Genomic DNA, 14,414 nt, shown 5'->3' on the forward strand with positions numbered 1-14,414 from the left:
TTTGCAATAGTGGAGTTTCATTTTCCAAATTCTAAAATTGTAGTTTCTTTACTTTAGTTTCAGTTCTTTTTTTAAAAAGTTTTTAAAAAGTCATAGTTTAACATGTTAAAAAAAATCATTAAAAAGTCATAGTATAGCATGACTTTTTAATGATTTTTTTTATGATTATATTTCTTTAAGATGTTAAATGATGATTTCTTTTTTTTTATTTTTACTTTTGTCCACATACTATATTACCTTTTTATAACTTTTTCCAACACACCATAGCATATTGAAAGTCATAGTATAATACAAAAGTCATAAATCCATAATATAGTATGTAAAAAAAAGCTAGAAACAAGTCATAGTATAGGTTGTTAAAAAAGTTATGTAAAAAAGTCATAGAAAGGTAATAGAATAGCATATTGAAAAAAAGTCATGAAAGTCATAGTATAGTATTTAGAACAATGTAATAATTTAGTATGTAGGAAAAAAGTGTCATAGTATAGTATGTCTAAAAAAAGTCATAGAAAAGTCATATTGAATAAAGTCACAGTATTGTATAACAAAAGACGTCATGGTAAAGCATGTCATTAAAAAGTCATAGTATAGTACGTCAAAAATGTAATAGTGTATGTTTTATTCATTAAAAACAATTATGTACAGGTGTGAAAAGGTCATAGAGAGTATGCTACAAACTACAAAAGTCACAACATGGTCTCTCAAATAATTCATTAAATAAGTCCTAGAATATTAGTTAGTTCCAAGTACGCCTGGCATCGGCGGCGTCGTTGGTTAGTTAGCAATGCACCAGTACTGGGTTTTGTAGATATAGAAGGAAGGGGTTATTGAACAGATAACCACCCATTTCAATTAAATCTTTTTATCAAAAACCCCTCTGAGTACATTCATAAGGTAAAAGAAGACAACGAAGACATGGTTAAGGTGAGTGAAGTAACTTGTTCATCCTCAGTTTAACTCCGCAATCATCTGGGAAGAAGAGAAGGACGACATTAGAATTTGAATCACATTCATACATTAGTGCCTACGACTACAACAACGCCTTTTACAACTACTACTGTAATGTCAAATACAACAACAACTGCTACTACAACTACAACGGCTACTGCAACAGGCTTTCCAAAAGTTTCGATAACTAATTTCTAATTAAGGGAGCCAGCATATGATTTAGGGTCGCACATGAAAAGTGTATTATGACATTTCTTTATGAAACTCTATACTATAAAGAGTTATTAGCTTTTTTTTTCCCTCCCCACCAGCGATGAGTCCAATGAGGGTGATGTCATCCACAAGCCAAGCTTCAGGAGCTTGAAGGACTGGTGACTGGAGGTGCAGCTGTAGGTGTAGAAGGAGAAGAATGCAGCCTTGAGGGGAACCGGTGCTGATTGTCTGATTGTCTGAGACGTGTTTCCCCAGCTTCACGTGCTGCTTCCTGTCGGACCGGTCTGTGCTCCACAGGTGCAGCTGGGAGAGCTTGTCCTGCAGCATTGCTCAGTGGGGGAAGTGCTTCAATCCACAAAGGAAAGGAAATGTGGAACTCTTTAATAAACTACGACTTGCAAATGACAGATGTGGTTTTTGTTACTTCGCATATATTGATTTTGCATTTAATATAATTTTTAGAAAAAAGTCGGAAGCAATCAGACTGTTTTAGTAGAAATACGAGTGTAATGGTGTATTCAAAATGATAATTAAAAGAACGTAAGTACAAACAAATGATGTTTAAATTAACAAAACGTTTATTCATGAACACAATGCCACATAATTCCATGATATTTAAATATTTGGGGATAAAAGGTGGTGATGTGGATGTGGTAGTCTTAGTTTCGTTCATCAAAATGCATCTAGATCAGCGTTTTGGTGATTGCAAACTAAAACTACTAACAAAAAAAAACACAAGATGCTGGTCTTTTGAAAAATATAAATCTATTGCAATTTGGCAAATGCTCTTATCCGTACAACAATCACTCCTCCGCACACTGGCAAGTTCTGTGACTGGAAAAGGGGATACGGGTTTGTTCCACTTAGCATCATATTCTTTAAAATCAACTGGAAACTAATTTGGTATGAGATCAATCATCTGTCATTTCAGGGAAATGCCAAAAATGTGGACAGACATTAGACGGGAAGTGTATAACAATAGCAAAAAGAAGGCACATTCACATTTCATAGGACATCTCGTATCGTATAAAAAAGTGACGTCATTTCTTATTTTTTTGCATGTTTGTCACACTTAAATGTTTCAGATCATCAAACAAATTTAAATATTAGACAAAGATAACACGAGTAAACACAAAATGCAGTTTTTAAATGAAGGTTTTTATTATTAAGGGGGGGAAAAAATCCAAACCTACATGGCCCTGTGTGAAAAAGTGATTGCCCCCTGAACCTAATAACTGGTTGGGCCACCCTTAGCAGCAACAACTGAAATCAAGCCTTTGCGATAACTGGCAATGAGTCTTTTACAGCGCTGTAGAGGAATTTTGGCCCACTCATCTTTGCAGAATTGTTGTAATTCAGCCACATTGGAGGGTTTTCGAGCATGAACCGCCTTTTTAAGGTCATGCCACAGCATCTCAATCGGATTCAGGTCGGGACTTTGACTAGGCCACTCCAAAGTCTTCATTTTGTTTTTCTTAAGCCATTCAGAGGTGGACTTGCTGGTGTGTTTTGGATCATTGTCCTGCTGCAGAACCCAAGTGCGCTTCAGCTTGAGGTCACGAACAGATGGCCGGACATTCTCCTTCAGGATTTTTTGGTAGACAGCAGAATTCATGGTTCCATTTACCACAGCAAGTCTTCCAGGTCCTGAAGCAGCAAAACAGCCCCAGACCATCACACTACCACCACCATATTTTACTGTTGGTATGATGTTCCTTTTCTGAAATGCCGTGTTACTTTTACACCAGATGTAATGGGACATACACCTTCCAAAAAGTTCAACTTTTGTCTCGTCAGTCCACAGAGTATTTTCCCAAAAGTCTTGGGGATCATCAAGACGTTTTCTGGCAAAACTGAGACGAGCCTTTATGTTCTTTTTGCTCAGCAGTGGTTTTCGTCTTGGAACTCTGCCATGCAGGCCATTTTTGCCCAGTCTCTCTCTTATGGTGGAGTCATGAACACTGACCTTAATTGAGGCAAGTGAGGCCTGCAGTTCTTTGGATGTTGTTCTGGGGTCTTTTGTGACCTCTTGGATGAGTCGTCGCTGCGCTCTTGGGGTAATTTTGGTCGGCCGGCCACTCCTGGGAAGGTTCACCACTGTTCCATGTTTTCGCCATTTGTGGATAATGGCTCTCACTGTGGTTCGCTGGAGTCCCAAAGCTTTAGAAATGGCTTTGTAACCTTTTCCAGACTGATAGATCTCAATTACTTTGTTTCTCATTTGTTCCTGAATTTCTTTGGATCGCAGCATGATGTCTAGCTTTTGAGGATCTTTTGGTCTACCTCACTTTGTCAGGCAGGTCCTATTTAAGTGATTTCTTGATTGAGAACAGGTGTGGCAGTAATCAGGCCTGGGTGTGGCTAGAGAAATTTAACTCAGCTTTCCAAAGATGTGATAAACCACAGTTAATTTATGTTTTAACAGGGGGGGGGGGGGGGGGGGCAATCACTTTTTCACACAGGGCCATGTAGGTTTGGATTTTTTTTCCCCCTTAATAATAAAAACCTTCATTTAAAAACTGCATTTTGTGTTTACTTGTGTTATCTTTGTCTAATATTTAAATTTGTTTGATGATCTGAAACATTTAAGTGTGACAAACATGCAAAAAAATAAGAAATCAGGAAGGGGGCAAACACTTTTTCACACAACTGTAAATAGACATTTGGCAAAACCCACAACCATTAAAAGCCCCGACTGTAAACTCACACGCTGTACTGTACAGAAATAGTCACATGAAGGGAAACTTTACAATAAGATATTGCCACATCACACATTCAGTTACAGAGATGAAGCTGCTGCACAAGTATGTAAGTCAGTTAGTAAACATGTCTCCACAGGAGTTTCTCCTTTGTGTGTGGTGCTACGTTAACGGCTTCTCCCCAGTGTGGGCTCTTCTCATGTGAGCCAACAAGCCAATGTTTTTTCTGAAATCTCTTCCACAAGTTGTGCACGAATATGACTTCTGGGCTGCGTGGGTTTTCATGTGACTCTTCAACGATGATCCCCGAATGAATGCTTTCCCGCATGTTTTACAAGAATGTGGCTTCTCACCTGTGTGGATTTTCATGTGACTCTTCAACGATGATCCCCGAATGAATGCTTTCCCGCATGTTTTACAAGAATGTGGCTTCTCACCTGTGTGGATTTTCATGTGCCTTATCAACGGTGAAATATCACAGAATCTTTTCTCGCAGGTCTTGCAACTGTACGGTTTGTCGCCTGTGTGGGTTCGCATATGGATTGTCAAGTCACTAGCACACTTGAAACCTTTCCCACACGTTTTACAAGAATAGGGCTTCTCACCTGTGTGGGTTCTTGTGTGAATCTTTAAAGAGGATAAATGATTGAATCTCCTCCCACATGTTTTACAAGAATGTGGCTTCTCACCTGTGTGTGTTCTCATATGACCCTTAAATATGGAGGACTCGCGGAATCTTTTCCCACATGTTTTGCAAACAAAGGGCTTCTCACCTGTGTGGATTCTCATGTGAACTTTCAAGGCGTTGCTACGACTGAAGTGTTTCCCACATTCTTTGCATGCATTGGGCTTCTCACCTGTGTGGACACTCATGTGTCTCTGCAACTCTGACTTATACTTAAACTCTTTTCCACATGTATCGCATTTGTTAGTCTGTTTACCTGTGTGAGTGATATCGTGACTATCTAAGACGTTGGAGTTGTTAACATTGTTTCTTCTTCTGCTTTTCTGTTGTCTTTTCTTTGGCTCTGAATCGCTAGTTGATTCTGAGTCTTCATGCTCGCTTCCTTTCTGATCTTGGCTCTCAGCTACATGAGAGTTGTTGGAGAGGAGCTGCTGGTCTCTTGTTGGTTCTGGTTCATTTGTTGGTTCTGGTTCAGTGTGGTTACTTTCCTCATAAGAAGGAGTCAACATGAAGGTCTTTAACAAGTTGTTAATATCGTTACAGTGACTTCTGATTTTCTGTTGTCTTTTCTTTTGTTCTGGCTCTGAATCGCTAGTTGATTCTGAGTCTTCATGCTCGCTTCCTTTCTGATCTTGGCTCTCAGCTACATGAGAGTTGTTGGAGAGGAGCTGGTGGTCTCTTGTTGGTTCTGGTTCAGTGTGGTCACTTTCCTCATAAGTAGGAGTCAACATGAAGGTCTCAGTCTCCTGCTTCAGTTCGAGTTCCTCCTGTTCCTCTTTGATCTGTGGAGGATCTGGGTCCTCTTGGCCCAGACTGGAGTTCCTCTCCTGAATACAGAGCTGCTGGTCAGAGAGAACCTCCTCCTCCTTACAGACATGTTGCTGTGGGAGCTCTGGAGGAACAGAGAACAACATAAAAAAGATAGTGATGACTGAAAAACAGATAGAAAAATGTGTATTTAAACCATTAGGATCCTTTATTCATTTACAGGTCATAATGCCCTGTTGTTGTTGTTTTACCATATAAGTTGTACTCACCTAGCCTGTGTAACTTTATTTCGGGTTTCCAAAAAATATTCAACAGTTTGCTCTGACGGTCGATCTCTTTCTGGTACTCGACGATAGTTTTTTCAAAAACTCCGAATATTTCTTCAGCAGCAGCAGATAGTCGCTCGTTGACGAACTTTCTCAAACACACAACTGACAACATTGTTGCTTAAATACAATTACGGTGACTGTTTTTAAGTTTGACTGATGTGTACTTCCTTCACGCGACTAGCGCCCGTCTTCTGTTTACTTCCGCTAGATGTCACGCTGTTAAGTTCCGACAGTGGAATGTCTTCTTCTTCTCTTGAGGTTTATTGGCGGTTGGCAAACAATTCATTGGAGCATTACCGCCACCAACTGGTATGGAGTGTGGATCAGGATGTCTAGTTCTTACATTGTTTCATACAAATAAAAAGCTCCATTTATTAAACTAAACCTCCAGCCAGCGAGCAGCAACATCAAAACACCTCTTGCATGTTAAAGCTGACCTGAACACTTTTCTTCACTAAAACTACTTTTTCTATTGAAGACAGTCACACACATCTGCAGACTCGATAAAAATGTATTGTTTATAACTTTAGACTTCAGCATGAATCTGGTATTTTTACATCAACACCGTATGTAACTCTATTGTTAGAATACATGCATTACATCAAATAACAGCAGATGTAGAACAACATCGACAATGTGTGTGTGCGTCAAACTCTAAAGTCCCCTAAAACAAAACATATATCAAGTTGAACCAATTACAAAAAAAAAAAAAAAAAAACATAAAATAAAATGGCATGCTGCAAACAGAAAAGACAATACTATAGTAGGTGTTTTTTTTAACAATGTGATTGGAGTAAAATTCTTCCCTCCAGTGCTGCAATCATGTGGCTCCTCATTTCTGAGTTCTTGTGTGTTTTGAGCATTAAGCACTAGAATCGTCTCCCACATATTTGACAAATACAAGGCTACGTGCCTGTTGTCTTCATCCCTTATCTGACACGTTAAAATACATTTCCTTGCAGATATTGCAAAATTACAGCTTTAAACCATTGTGTGGATTCTCATGTGAACTGTCAAGTCACCATTAAGTCTGAAATCTTTCCCACATATTTTGCAAGAGTATGGCTTCTCACCAGTATGGACTGTTGTATGAGTGTTCAGTGAAGATTTCTGACTGAATCTATTCCCACATGTTTCGCAAATAAAGGGCTTCTCACCTGTGTGGATTCTCATGTGAACTTTCAAGGAGAAGCTACAACTGAAATCTTTCCCACATGCTTTGCATACATATGGCTTCTCACCTGTGTGGGTTCGCATGTGAACTTTCAAGGAGAAGCGACAACTGAAATCTTTCCCACATGCTTTGCATACATATGGCTTCTCACCTGTGTGGGTTCTCATGTGAACTGTCAAGGTGAAGCTACGACTGAAGTCTTTCCCACACGTTTGACAAGAATATGGCTTCTCACCTGTGTGGGTTCTCATGTGAACCTTCAAGGCGAAGCTACAACTCAAACCTTTCCCACATTCTTTGCAAACAAAGGGCTTCTCACCTGTGTGGGTTCTTGTGTGAATCTTTAAAGAGGATAAATGATTGAATCTCCTCCCACATGTTTTACAAGAATGTGGCTTCTCACCTGTGTGTGTTCTCATATGACCCTTAAATATGGAGGACTCGCGGAATCTTTTCCCACATGTTTTGCAAACAAAGGGCTTCTCACCTGTGTGGATTCTCATGTGAACTTTCAAGGCGTTGCTACAACTGAAGTCTTTCCCACATTCTTTGCATGCATTGGGCTTCTCACCTGTGTGGACGCTCATGTGTCTCTGCAACTCTGACTTATGCTTAAACTCTTTTCCACATGTATCGCATTTGTTAGTCTGTTTACCTGTGTGAGTGATATCGTGACTATCTAAGACGTTGGAGTTGTTAACATTGTTTCTTCTTCTGCTTTTCTGTTTTCTTTTCTTTGGTTCTGGCTCTGAATCGCAAGTTGATTCTGAGTCTTCATGCTCGCTTCCTTTCTGATCTTGGCTCTCAGCTACATGAGAGTTGTTGGAGAGGAGCTGCTGGTCACTTTCTGGTCCTGATACCACAGAGCTTATAACAGGTAAGTTGATGGTGTCATCAGGATTGAGGTTTGGAGTCTCTTGGTCTCTTGTTGGTTCTGGTTCAGTGTGGTTACTTTCCTCATAAGTAGGAGTCAACATGAAGGTCTCAGTCTCCTGCTTCAGCTCAAGCTGCTCTCCCTCCTGACTGGTGCAGGGTTCCTCCTGTTCCTCTTTGATCTGTGGAGGATCTGGGTCCTCTTGGTCCAGACTGGAGTTCCTCTCCTGAATAGAGAGCTGCTGGTCAGAGAGAACCTCCTCCTCCTTACAGACATGTTGCTGTGGGAGCTCTGGAGGAACAGAACAAAAGAAACAGGATACGACTGTGATGGTAGAAAAACAGATATTAATCAGAAAAATACTGGTAACGTTTTGTATTTAAATCATTAGGATCCTTTATTCATTTACAGGTCATAATGCCCTGTTGTTGTTTTTTACCATATAAGTTGTACTCACCTAGCCTGTGTGACTTTATTTCGGGTTTCCAAAAAATATTCAACAGTTTGCTCTGACGGTCGATCTCTTTCTGGTACTCGACGATAGTTTTTTCAAAAACTCCGAATATTTCTTCAGCAGCAGCAGATAGTCGCTCGTTGACAAACTTTCTCAAACACACAACTGACGACATTGCTGCTTAATTACAATTAAAGTGACTCGTTTTAAGTTTGACTGACGTGTACTTCCTTACCGCGACTAGCGCCCGTCTTCTGTTTACTTCCGCTAGATGTCACGCAGTTAAATTCCGACAGTGGAATTTTGTCTTCTTCTCTTGAGGTTTATTGGCGGTTGGCAAACAATTGATTGGCAAATTACCGCCACCAACTGGTATGGAATGTGGATCGGGACGTCTAGTACTTGCATTGTTTCATAAAATTAAAAAGCTCCATTTAAACTACCAAACGGTATCACATCAAACTTATAATTTAACCTCCAGCCAGCGAGCAGCAACATCAAAACACCTCTTGCATGTTAAAGCTGACCTGAACACTTTTCTTCACTAAAACTACTTTTTCTATTGAAGACAGTCACACACATCTGCAGACTCAATGAAAATAAATTGTTTACAACTTCAGACTTCAGCATGAATCTGGTATTCTTACATCACCACCGTATGCAACTTTATTGTCAGAAAACATACATGAGATCAAATAACAGCAGATGTAGAACAACATCGACAATTTATGTGTGCGTCATCTCTAAAGTCCCCTAAAACAAAACATATATCAAGTTGAACCAATTACAAAAAACAGAACACATCAACATATAAAATAAAATGACATGCTGCAAACAGAAAAGACAATACTCTAGTTGACAGGATGACAACACAGGTCACCCAACACCACTAGAGAGTCAACAACCCACTCATATAATCCATTATTGCAACAATGTGTAGGAGGCTTCATATAGAACTGTCAAATACTACTTGAGGTACATGCATCTTGAGTTCTTGTTGAATATTACACTAAAAGTGAACTGACATCCATCGCAACCAACAAGATCACACCATTAACAGCAACCACTGTGAAAGTAACACGTTTCCTTGATTTAGGAGATGATAATTGTTCGTCCCTTATATGACACATTAAAATACTGTTCCTTGCAGATTTTGCAAAATTACAGCTTTATATCATTGTGGGTTCTCCTCATGTGTACTGCAAGGGCACCACTACGTCTGAACGTTTTCCCACATAAGAGGCAAGTAAACTGCTTCTCACCGGTGTGGATTCTCATGTGGACTGTCAAGTCACCACTAAGTCTGAAATCTTTCCCACATGTTTTGCAAGAATGTGGTTTCTCACCTGTATGGATTGTTTGATGAGTGTTCAATGCTGATGTCTGACTGAATCCTCTCCCACATGTTTTGCAAGAAAATGGTTTCTCACCTGTATGAATTCTTATATGAGAGTTCAATGCTGCTTTCTGACTGAATCGTTTACCGCAGGTGTTGCAAGAATACGGTTTCTCACCTGAGTGAGTTCTGAGGTGCATGAGTAAGTTTGACTGATAGATAAATGCTTTTCCACACGTGTCACATTTAAAAGTCTTATATGAATGAGGCCATTCACCTGTGTGTACTCTCAGATGCCTCTGCAAATGTGACTTGTACTCAAAACTTTTGTTACACATGGCACATTGGAGAGTCTTTTTACCCGTGTGAGTATTACTGTCACTCTTTGACGTAGTCGGGTTAGATTGACTCTTTGTGAGACTCTTCCTTTTGCAACGTCTTTTCTTAACTTTCGGCTCTGCATGTTTAGTTGATCCTGAGTCTCTCTTCTTGCCTTGTTTGTGATCTTGGCTCTCAGCTGTATGAGAGTTGTTGGAGAGGAGCTGGTGGTCACTTTCTGGTCCTGATACCACAGAGCTTATAATGGGTAAATTGATAGTGTCATCAGGATTGAGGGTTGGAGTCTGAGCTTCAGTGTGGTTACTTTCCTCATAAGTAGGAGTCAACATGAAGGTCTCAGTCTCCTGCTTCAGTTCAAGCTGCTCTCCCTCCTGACTGGTGCACAGTTCCTCCTGTTCCTCTTTGATCTGTGGAGGATCTGGGTCCTCTTGGTCCAGACTGGAGTTCCTCTCCTGAATACAGAGCTGCTGGTCAGAGAGAACCTCCTCCTCCTTACAGACATGTTGCTGTGGGAGCTCTGGAGGGACAGAACAAAAGAAATAGGATACGACTGTGATGGTAGAAAAACAGATATTAAGCAGAAAAATACTAGTAACGTTTTGTATTTAAATCATTAGGATCCTTTATTCATTTACAGGTCATAATGCCCTGTTGTTGTTTTTTACCATATAAGTTGTACTCACCTAGCCTGTGTAACTTTATTTCGGGTTTCCAAAAAATATTCAACAGTTTGCTCTGACGGTCGATCTCTTTCTGGTACTCGACGATAGTTTTTTCAAAAACTCCGAATATTTCTTCAGCAGCAGCAGATAGTCGCTCGTTGACAAACTTTCTCAAACACACAACTGACGACATTGTTGCTTAAATACAATTACGGTGACTCTTTTTAAGTTTGACTGATGTGTACTTCCTTCACGCGACTAGTGCCCGTCTTCTGTTTACTTCCGCTAGATGTCTTCTTCTTCTTCTTCTTATTTAAATTTGACTGGCGGGTGGCAACCAACTTGAATAGGTGCATACCGCCACTTACTGGAGTGTGCAGTTTCAGGGTAAAAATGTTCATCACTGTTCTAAATGATAATAATAATAATAAATAAATAAAATTAAAAAATATATATATAAGTAAATAAACCTAGACAACAACTTATGGAAGGCCATTTCCACCAGCCCAAAAAAAAAAAAAATCCACTCTCAATATATATTTCAATTTGTTTTTTGCTGTTGGTGAAAAAAAGGAAAAGAAAATCTGTTTTTTTATTTTTTTCGCCAGCAAAAAAATTATAATAATTAGAATTCTTTTTTTTTTTTGTGACCTTTTTTTTGCTTGCGGAAATGGGCTTCCATAACAACTACTAACAACTAAATCCTAAAGTCTAATCCTGTTTCTTTAAGAAATCGCAACAGTGCCCTGCAGCACTCACGACATTCTTCGTCCGCTGCAAGAACTCCCTCCAAACTTCACCTCCGTCCCAACTGACACATTTTTTGCTTCAAGATGTTCCTGTCTGAATTGTATCTTCGACATTTTAGGATAACACGCTCCACGTCTTCAGTAACATTACAAATAGTGCACTTATGCCTTAACTTCTTTAATCCCCAGTATCTCTATGGCTGCCTCTACGATTGTCTTAATTCTGTCACTTTTTCTCTTTTGTTGAATTACCAAATTCATAGTTTTGCAGATGAAGGCCACGAAACAGATTTTATCTACAATTAGCGTGTCCTCATTTATCCAGCCGGCGAGCAGCAACATCAAAACACCTCTTGCATGTTAAAGCTGACCTGAACACTTTTCTTCACTAAAACTACTTTTTCTATTGAAGACAGTCACACACATCTGCAGACTCGATAAAAATGTATTGTTTATAACTTTAGACTTCAGCATGAATCTGGTATTTTTACATCACCACCATATGCAACTTTATTAGAATACATACATGGCATCAAATAACAGCAGATGTAGAACATCGACAATGTGTGTGTGCGTCATCTCTAAAGTCCCCTAAAACAAAACATATATCAAGCTGAACCAATGACAAAAAAAACAAACATAAACATATAAAATAAAATGACATGCTGCAAACAGAAAAGACAATACTAGTTGACAGGATGACAACACAAGTCACCCAACACCACTAGAGAGTCAACAACCCACTCATATAATCCATTCTTGCAACAATGTGTAGGAGGCTTCATGTAGAACTGTCAAATACTACTTGAGGTACATGCATCTTGAGTTCTTGTTGAATATTACACTAAAAGTGAACCGACACACCTCGTGAATCGACATTCATCACAACCAACAAGATCACACCATTAACAGCAACCACTGTGAAAGTAACACGTTTCCTTGATTTAGATTACAATTGTTTGAATAAAATAGTTTGCTAACAGAAATGTCAGTAATATAGTTGAATAAAGGGATACTTTTGATTAAGATATGGTCATCTCAACATTATTTAAAACATTTTACATTGTTACAGAGATGTAGTTATTGCAAAAGTGTATTTCATTCAGTTAGTGAACACGTCTCCACGGGAGTTTCAACTCGATGGTTTCTCCTGTTTGTTGATCCTCAGGTGTTTTTTTTAACAATGTGATTGGAGTAAAATTCTTCCCTCCAGTGCTGCAATCATGTGGCTCCTCATTTCTGAGTTCTTGTGTGTTTTGAGCATTAAGCACTAGAATCGTCTCCCACATATTTGACAAATACAAGGCTACTTGCCTGTCGTCTTCGTCCCTTATCTGACACGTTAAAATACATTTTCTTGCAGATTTTGCAAAGTTACAGCTTTAAACCGTTGTGGGGTCTTCTCATGTGTACTGCCAGGTCACCACTAAGTCTGAACGTTTTCCCACATAAGAGGCAAGTAAATGGCTTCTCACCGGTGTGGATTCTCATGTGAACCGTCAAGTCACCATTACGTCTGAAATCTTTGCCACATATTTTGCAAGAATGTGGTTTCTCACCTGTATGGATTCTTATATGAGAGTTCAATGCTGATTTCTGACTGAATCTATTACCACACGTTTTGCAAGAATACGGTTTCTCACCTGAGTGAGTTCTCAGGTGAATGATCAAGCTTGACGGACAGATAAATTCTTTTTTACACGTGTCACATTTAAAAGTCTTATATGAATGAGGCCATTCACCTGTGTGTACTATCAGATGCCTCTGCAAATGTGACTTGTACTCAAAACTTTTGTTACACATGGCACATTGGAGAGTCTTTTTACCCGTGTGAGTATTACTGTCACTCTTTGACGTAGTCGGGTTAGATTGACTCTTTGTGAGACTCTTCCTTTTGCAACGTCTTTTCTTAACTTTCGGCTCTGCATGTTTAGTTGATCCAGAGTCTCTCTTCTTGGCTCGTTTGTGATCTTGGCTCTCAGCTGTATGAGAGTTGTTGGAGAGGAGCTGGTGGTCACTTTCTGGTCCTGATACCACAGGGCTTATAATGGGTAAGTTGATAGTGTCATCAGGATTGAGGGTTGGAGTCTCTTGGTCTCTTGTTGGTTCTGGTTCAGTGTGGTCACTTTCCTCATAAGTAGGAGTCAACATGAAGGTCTCAGTCTCCTGCTGCAGTTCAAGCTGCTCTCCCTCATGACTGGTGCACAGTTCCTCCTGTTCCTCTCTGATCTGTGGAGGATCTGGGTCCTCTTGGTCCAGACTGGAGTTCCTCTCCTGAATACAGAGCTGCTGGTCAGAGAGAACCTCCTCCTCCTTACAGACATGTTGCTGTGGGAGCTCTGGAGGGACAGAGAGCAACATAAATATGATACGACTGTGATGTTGAAGGAAAAGTCCAGAAATGCAAGCATTTAAACAATTGTGAATACTTTGTGTTATTAAAAAAACAAGTTGTACAAACCTATCCTGTGTAACTGTATTACAGGTTTCCAAACGATATTCAACAGTCTGCTCTGACGGTCGATCTCTTCCTGGTACTCAACGATCGCATTTTTAAAAACTCTGAATATTTCTTCAGCAGCAGCAGATAGTCGCTCGTTGACAAACTCTCTTAAATACTCAACTGAAGACATTGTTGCTCAGTTAAAAACCACTGCAACTGAAATGTCACATCTCAGCTCATACCATAGAGCTGAAGACAATAGCAGCTGTGTCGTTTACCGCCTTGTTTTCCTTCTTCTTCTGTTTCTTCACTGGGATTGTATTAAGTCCGCTATACTGTATTGCTGCCCCCTGCTGGAACTAGTCAGTTACTACGCCATCTTATTTCTTTCTATTATATATCATATTTATCCTTTTTATGAGGCCAGTGCGTCTCTCAAAAAAGTGAAACATCCATCTCGCTCCTCTGCCTTTCCCTTCATGCTCTACAACACTTATTACTGATATTTCTGTCAATCCCGTTTTGCTTATTTCAGTTAACATCACCTCTCTTTCTTCCCCTAAGAACAAACTGGGACTGTCCGGAGGGACAGATAATCACAGAGCAGTAACTTGGTGCTTTAATACTTAGTGCCTTCAAAATAATTCTCATGTAAAAACAGTCTTAACCATTAAAGTATAAATTTAATTCTGTATAGTTCCTCATGTGACCTAATATGTTCCTCTCTGTGGACGTCTGATT

At 39.6% G+C, this 14,414-nt stretch overlaps 2 protein-coding genes across 2 annotated transcripts; both read right to left on the minus strand.

Annotated features, from left to right (window-relative positions):
- Positions 1-1,716: 1,716 nt before the first annotated feature.
- On the minus strand, positions 1,717-10,775 carry LOC142964604 (uncharacterized). The gene is made up of 7 exons (XM_076104999.1): positions 10,503-10,775; positions 9,308-10,336; positions 8,148-8,324; positions 6,630-7,981; positions 6,080-6,134; positions 5,583-5,759; positions 1,717-5,437 (listed from the first exon to the last, which is right to left on the minus strand). Exons 1-7 carry the CDS (start codon positions 10,672-10,674, stop codon positions 4,023-4,025), a joined length of 4,377 nt encoding a protein of 1,458 aa, XP_075961114.1. The 5' UTR covers positions 10,675-10,775; the 3' UTR covers positions 1,717-4,022.
- An 884-nt stretch (positions 10,776-11,659) lies between these two features.
- On the minus strand, positions 11,660-14,134 carry LOC142964158 (uncharacterized). Its single transcript, XM_076104353.1, has 2 exons — positions 13,692-14,134; positions 11,660-13,569 (listed from the first exon to the last, which is right to left on the minus strand). Exons 1-2 carry the CDS (start codon positions 13,861-13,863, stop codon positions 12,605-12,607), a joined length of 1,137 nt encoding a protein of 378 aa, XP_075960468.1. The 5' UTR covers positions 13,864-14,134; the 3' UTR covers positions 11,660-12,604.
- Between the last annotated feature and the right edge of the window lie 280 nt (positions 14,135-14,414).

The sequence above is a fragment of the Anarhichas minor genome, unplaced genomic scaffold (genome assembly GCF_050575085.1).
Source record: "Anarhichas minor isolate MPS153535 unplaced genomic scaffold, ASM5057508v1 ptg000030l, whole genome shotgun sequence".
NCBI lineage: Eukaryota > Metazoa > Chordata > Actinopteri > Perciformes > Anarhichadidae > Anarhichas > Anarhichas minor.

What these genes read in the sequence shown, in the direction of transcription:
- LOC142964604 (XM_076104999.1), bottom strand. Translation starts at nt 10,674, where the DNA reads ATGTCGTCAGTTGTGTGTTTGAGAAAGTTTGTCAACGAGCGACTATCT. An exon ending in AATAAAGTTACACAGGCTAG is followed by an intron (nt 10,337 to 10,502) that starts GTGAGTACAACT and finishes CTGTCCCTCCAG; the next exon opens with AGCTCCCACAGCAACATGTC. An exon ending in AATAAAGTTACACAGGCTAG is followed by an intron (nt 5,438 to 5,582) that starts GTGAGTACAACT and finishes CTGTTCCTCCAG; the next exon opens with AGCTCCCACAGCAACATGTC.
- LOC142964158 (XM_076104353.1), bottom strand. Translation starts at nt 13,863, where the DNA reads ATGTCTTCAGTTGAGTATTTAAGAGAGTTTGTCAACGAGCGACTATCT. An exon ending in AATACAGTTACACAGGATAG is followed by an intron (nt 13,570 to 13,691) that starts GTTTGTACAACT and finishes CTGTCCCTCCAG; the next exon opens with AGCTCCCACAGCAACATGTC.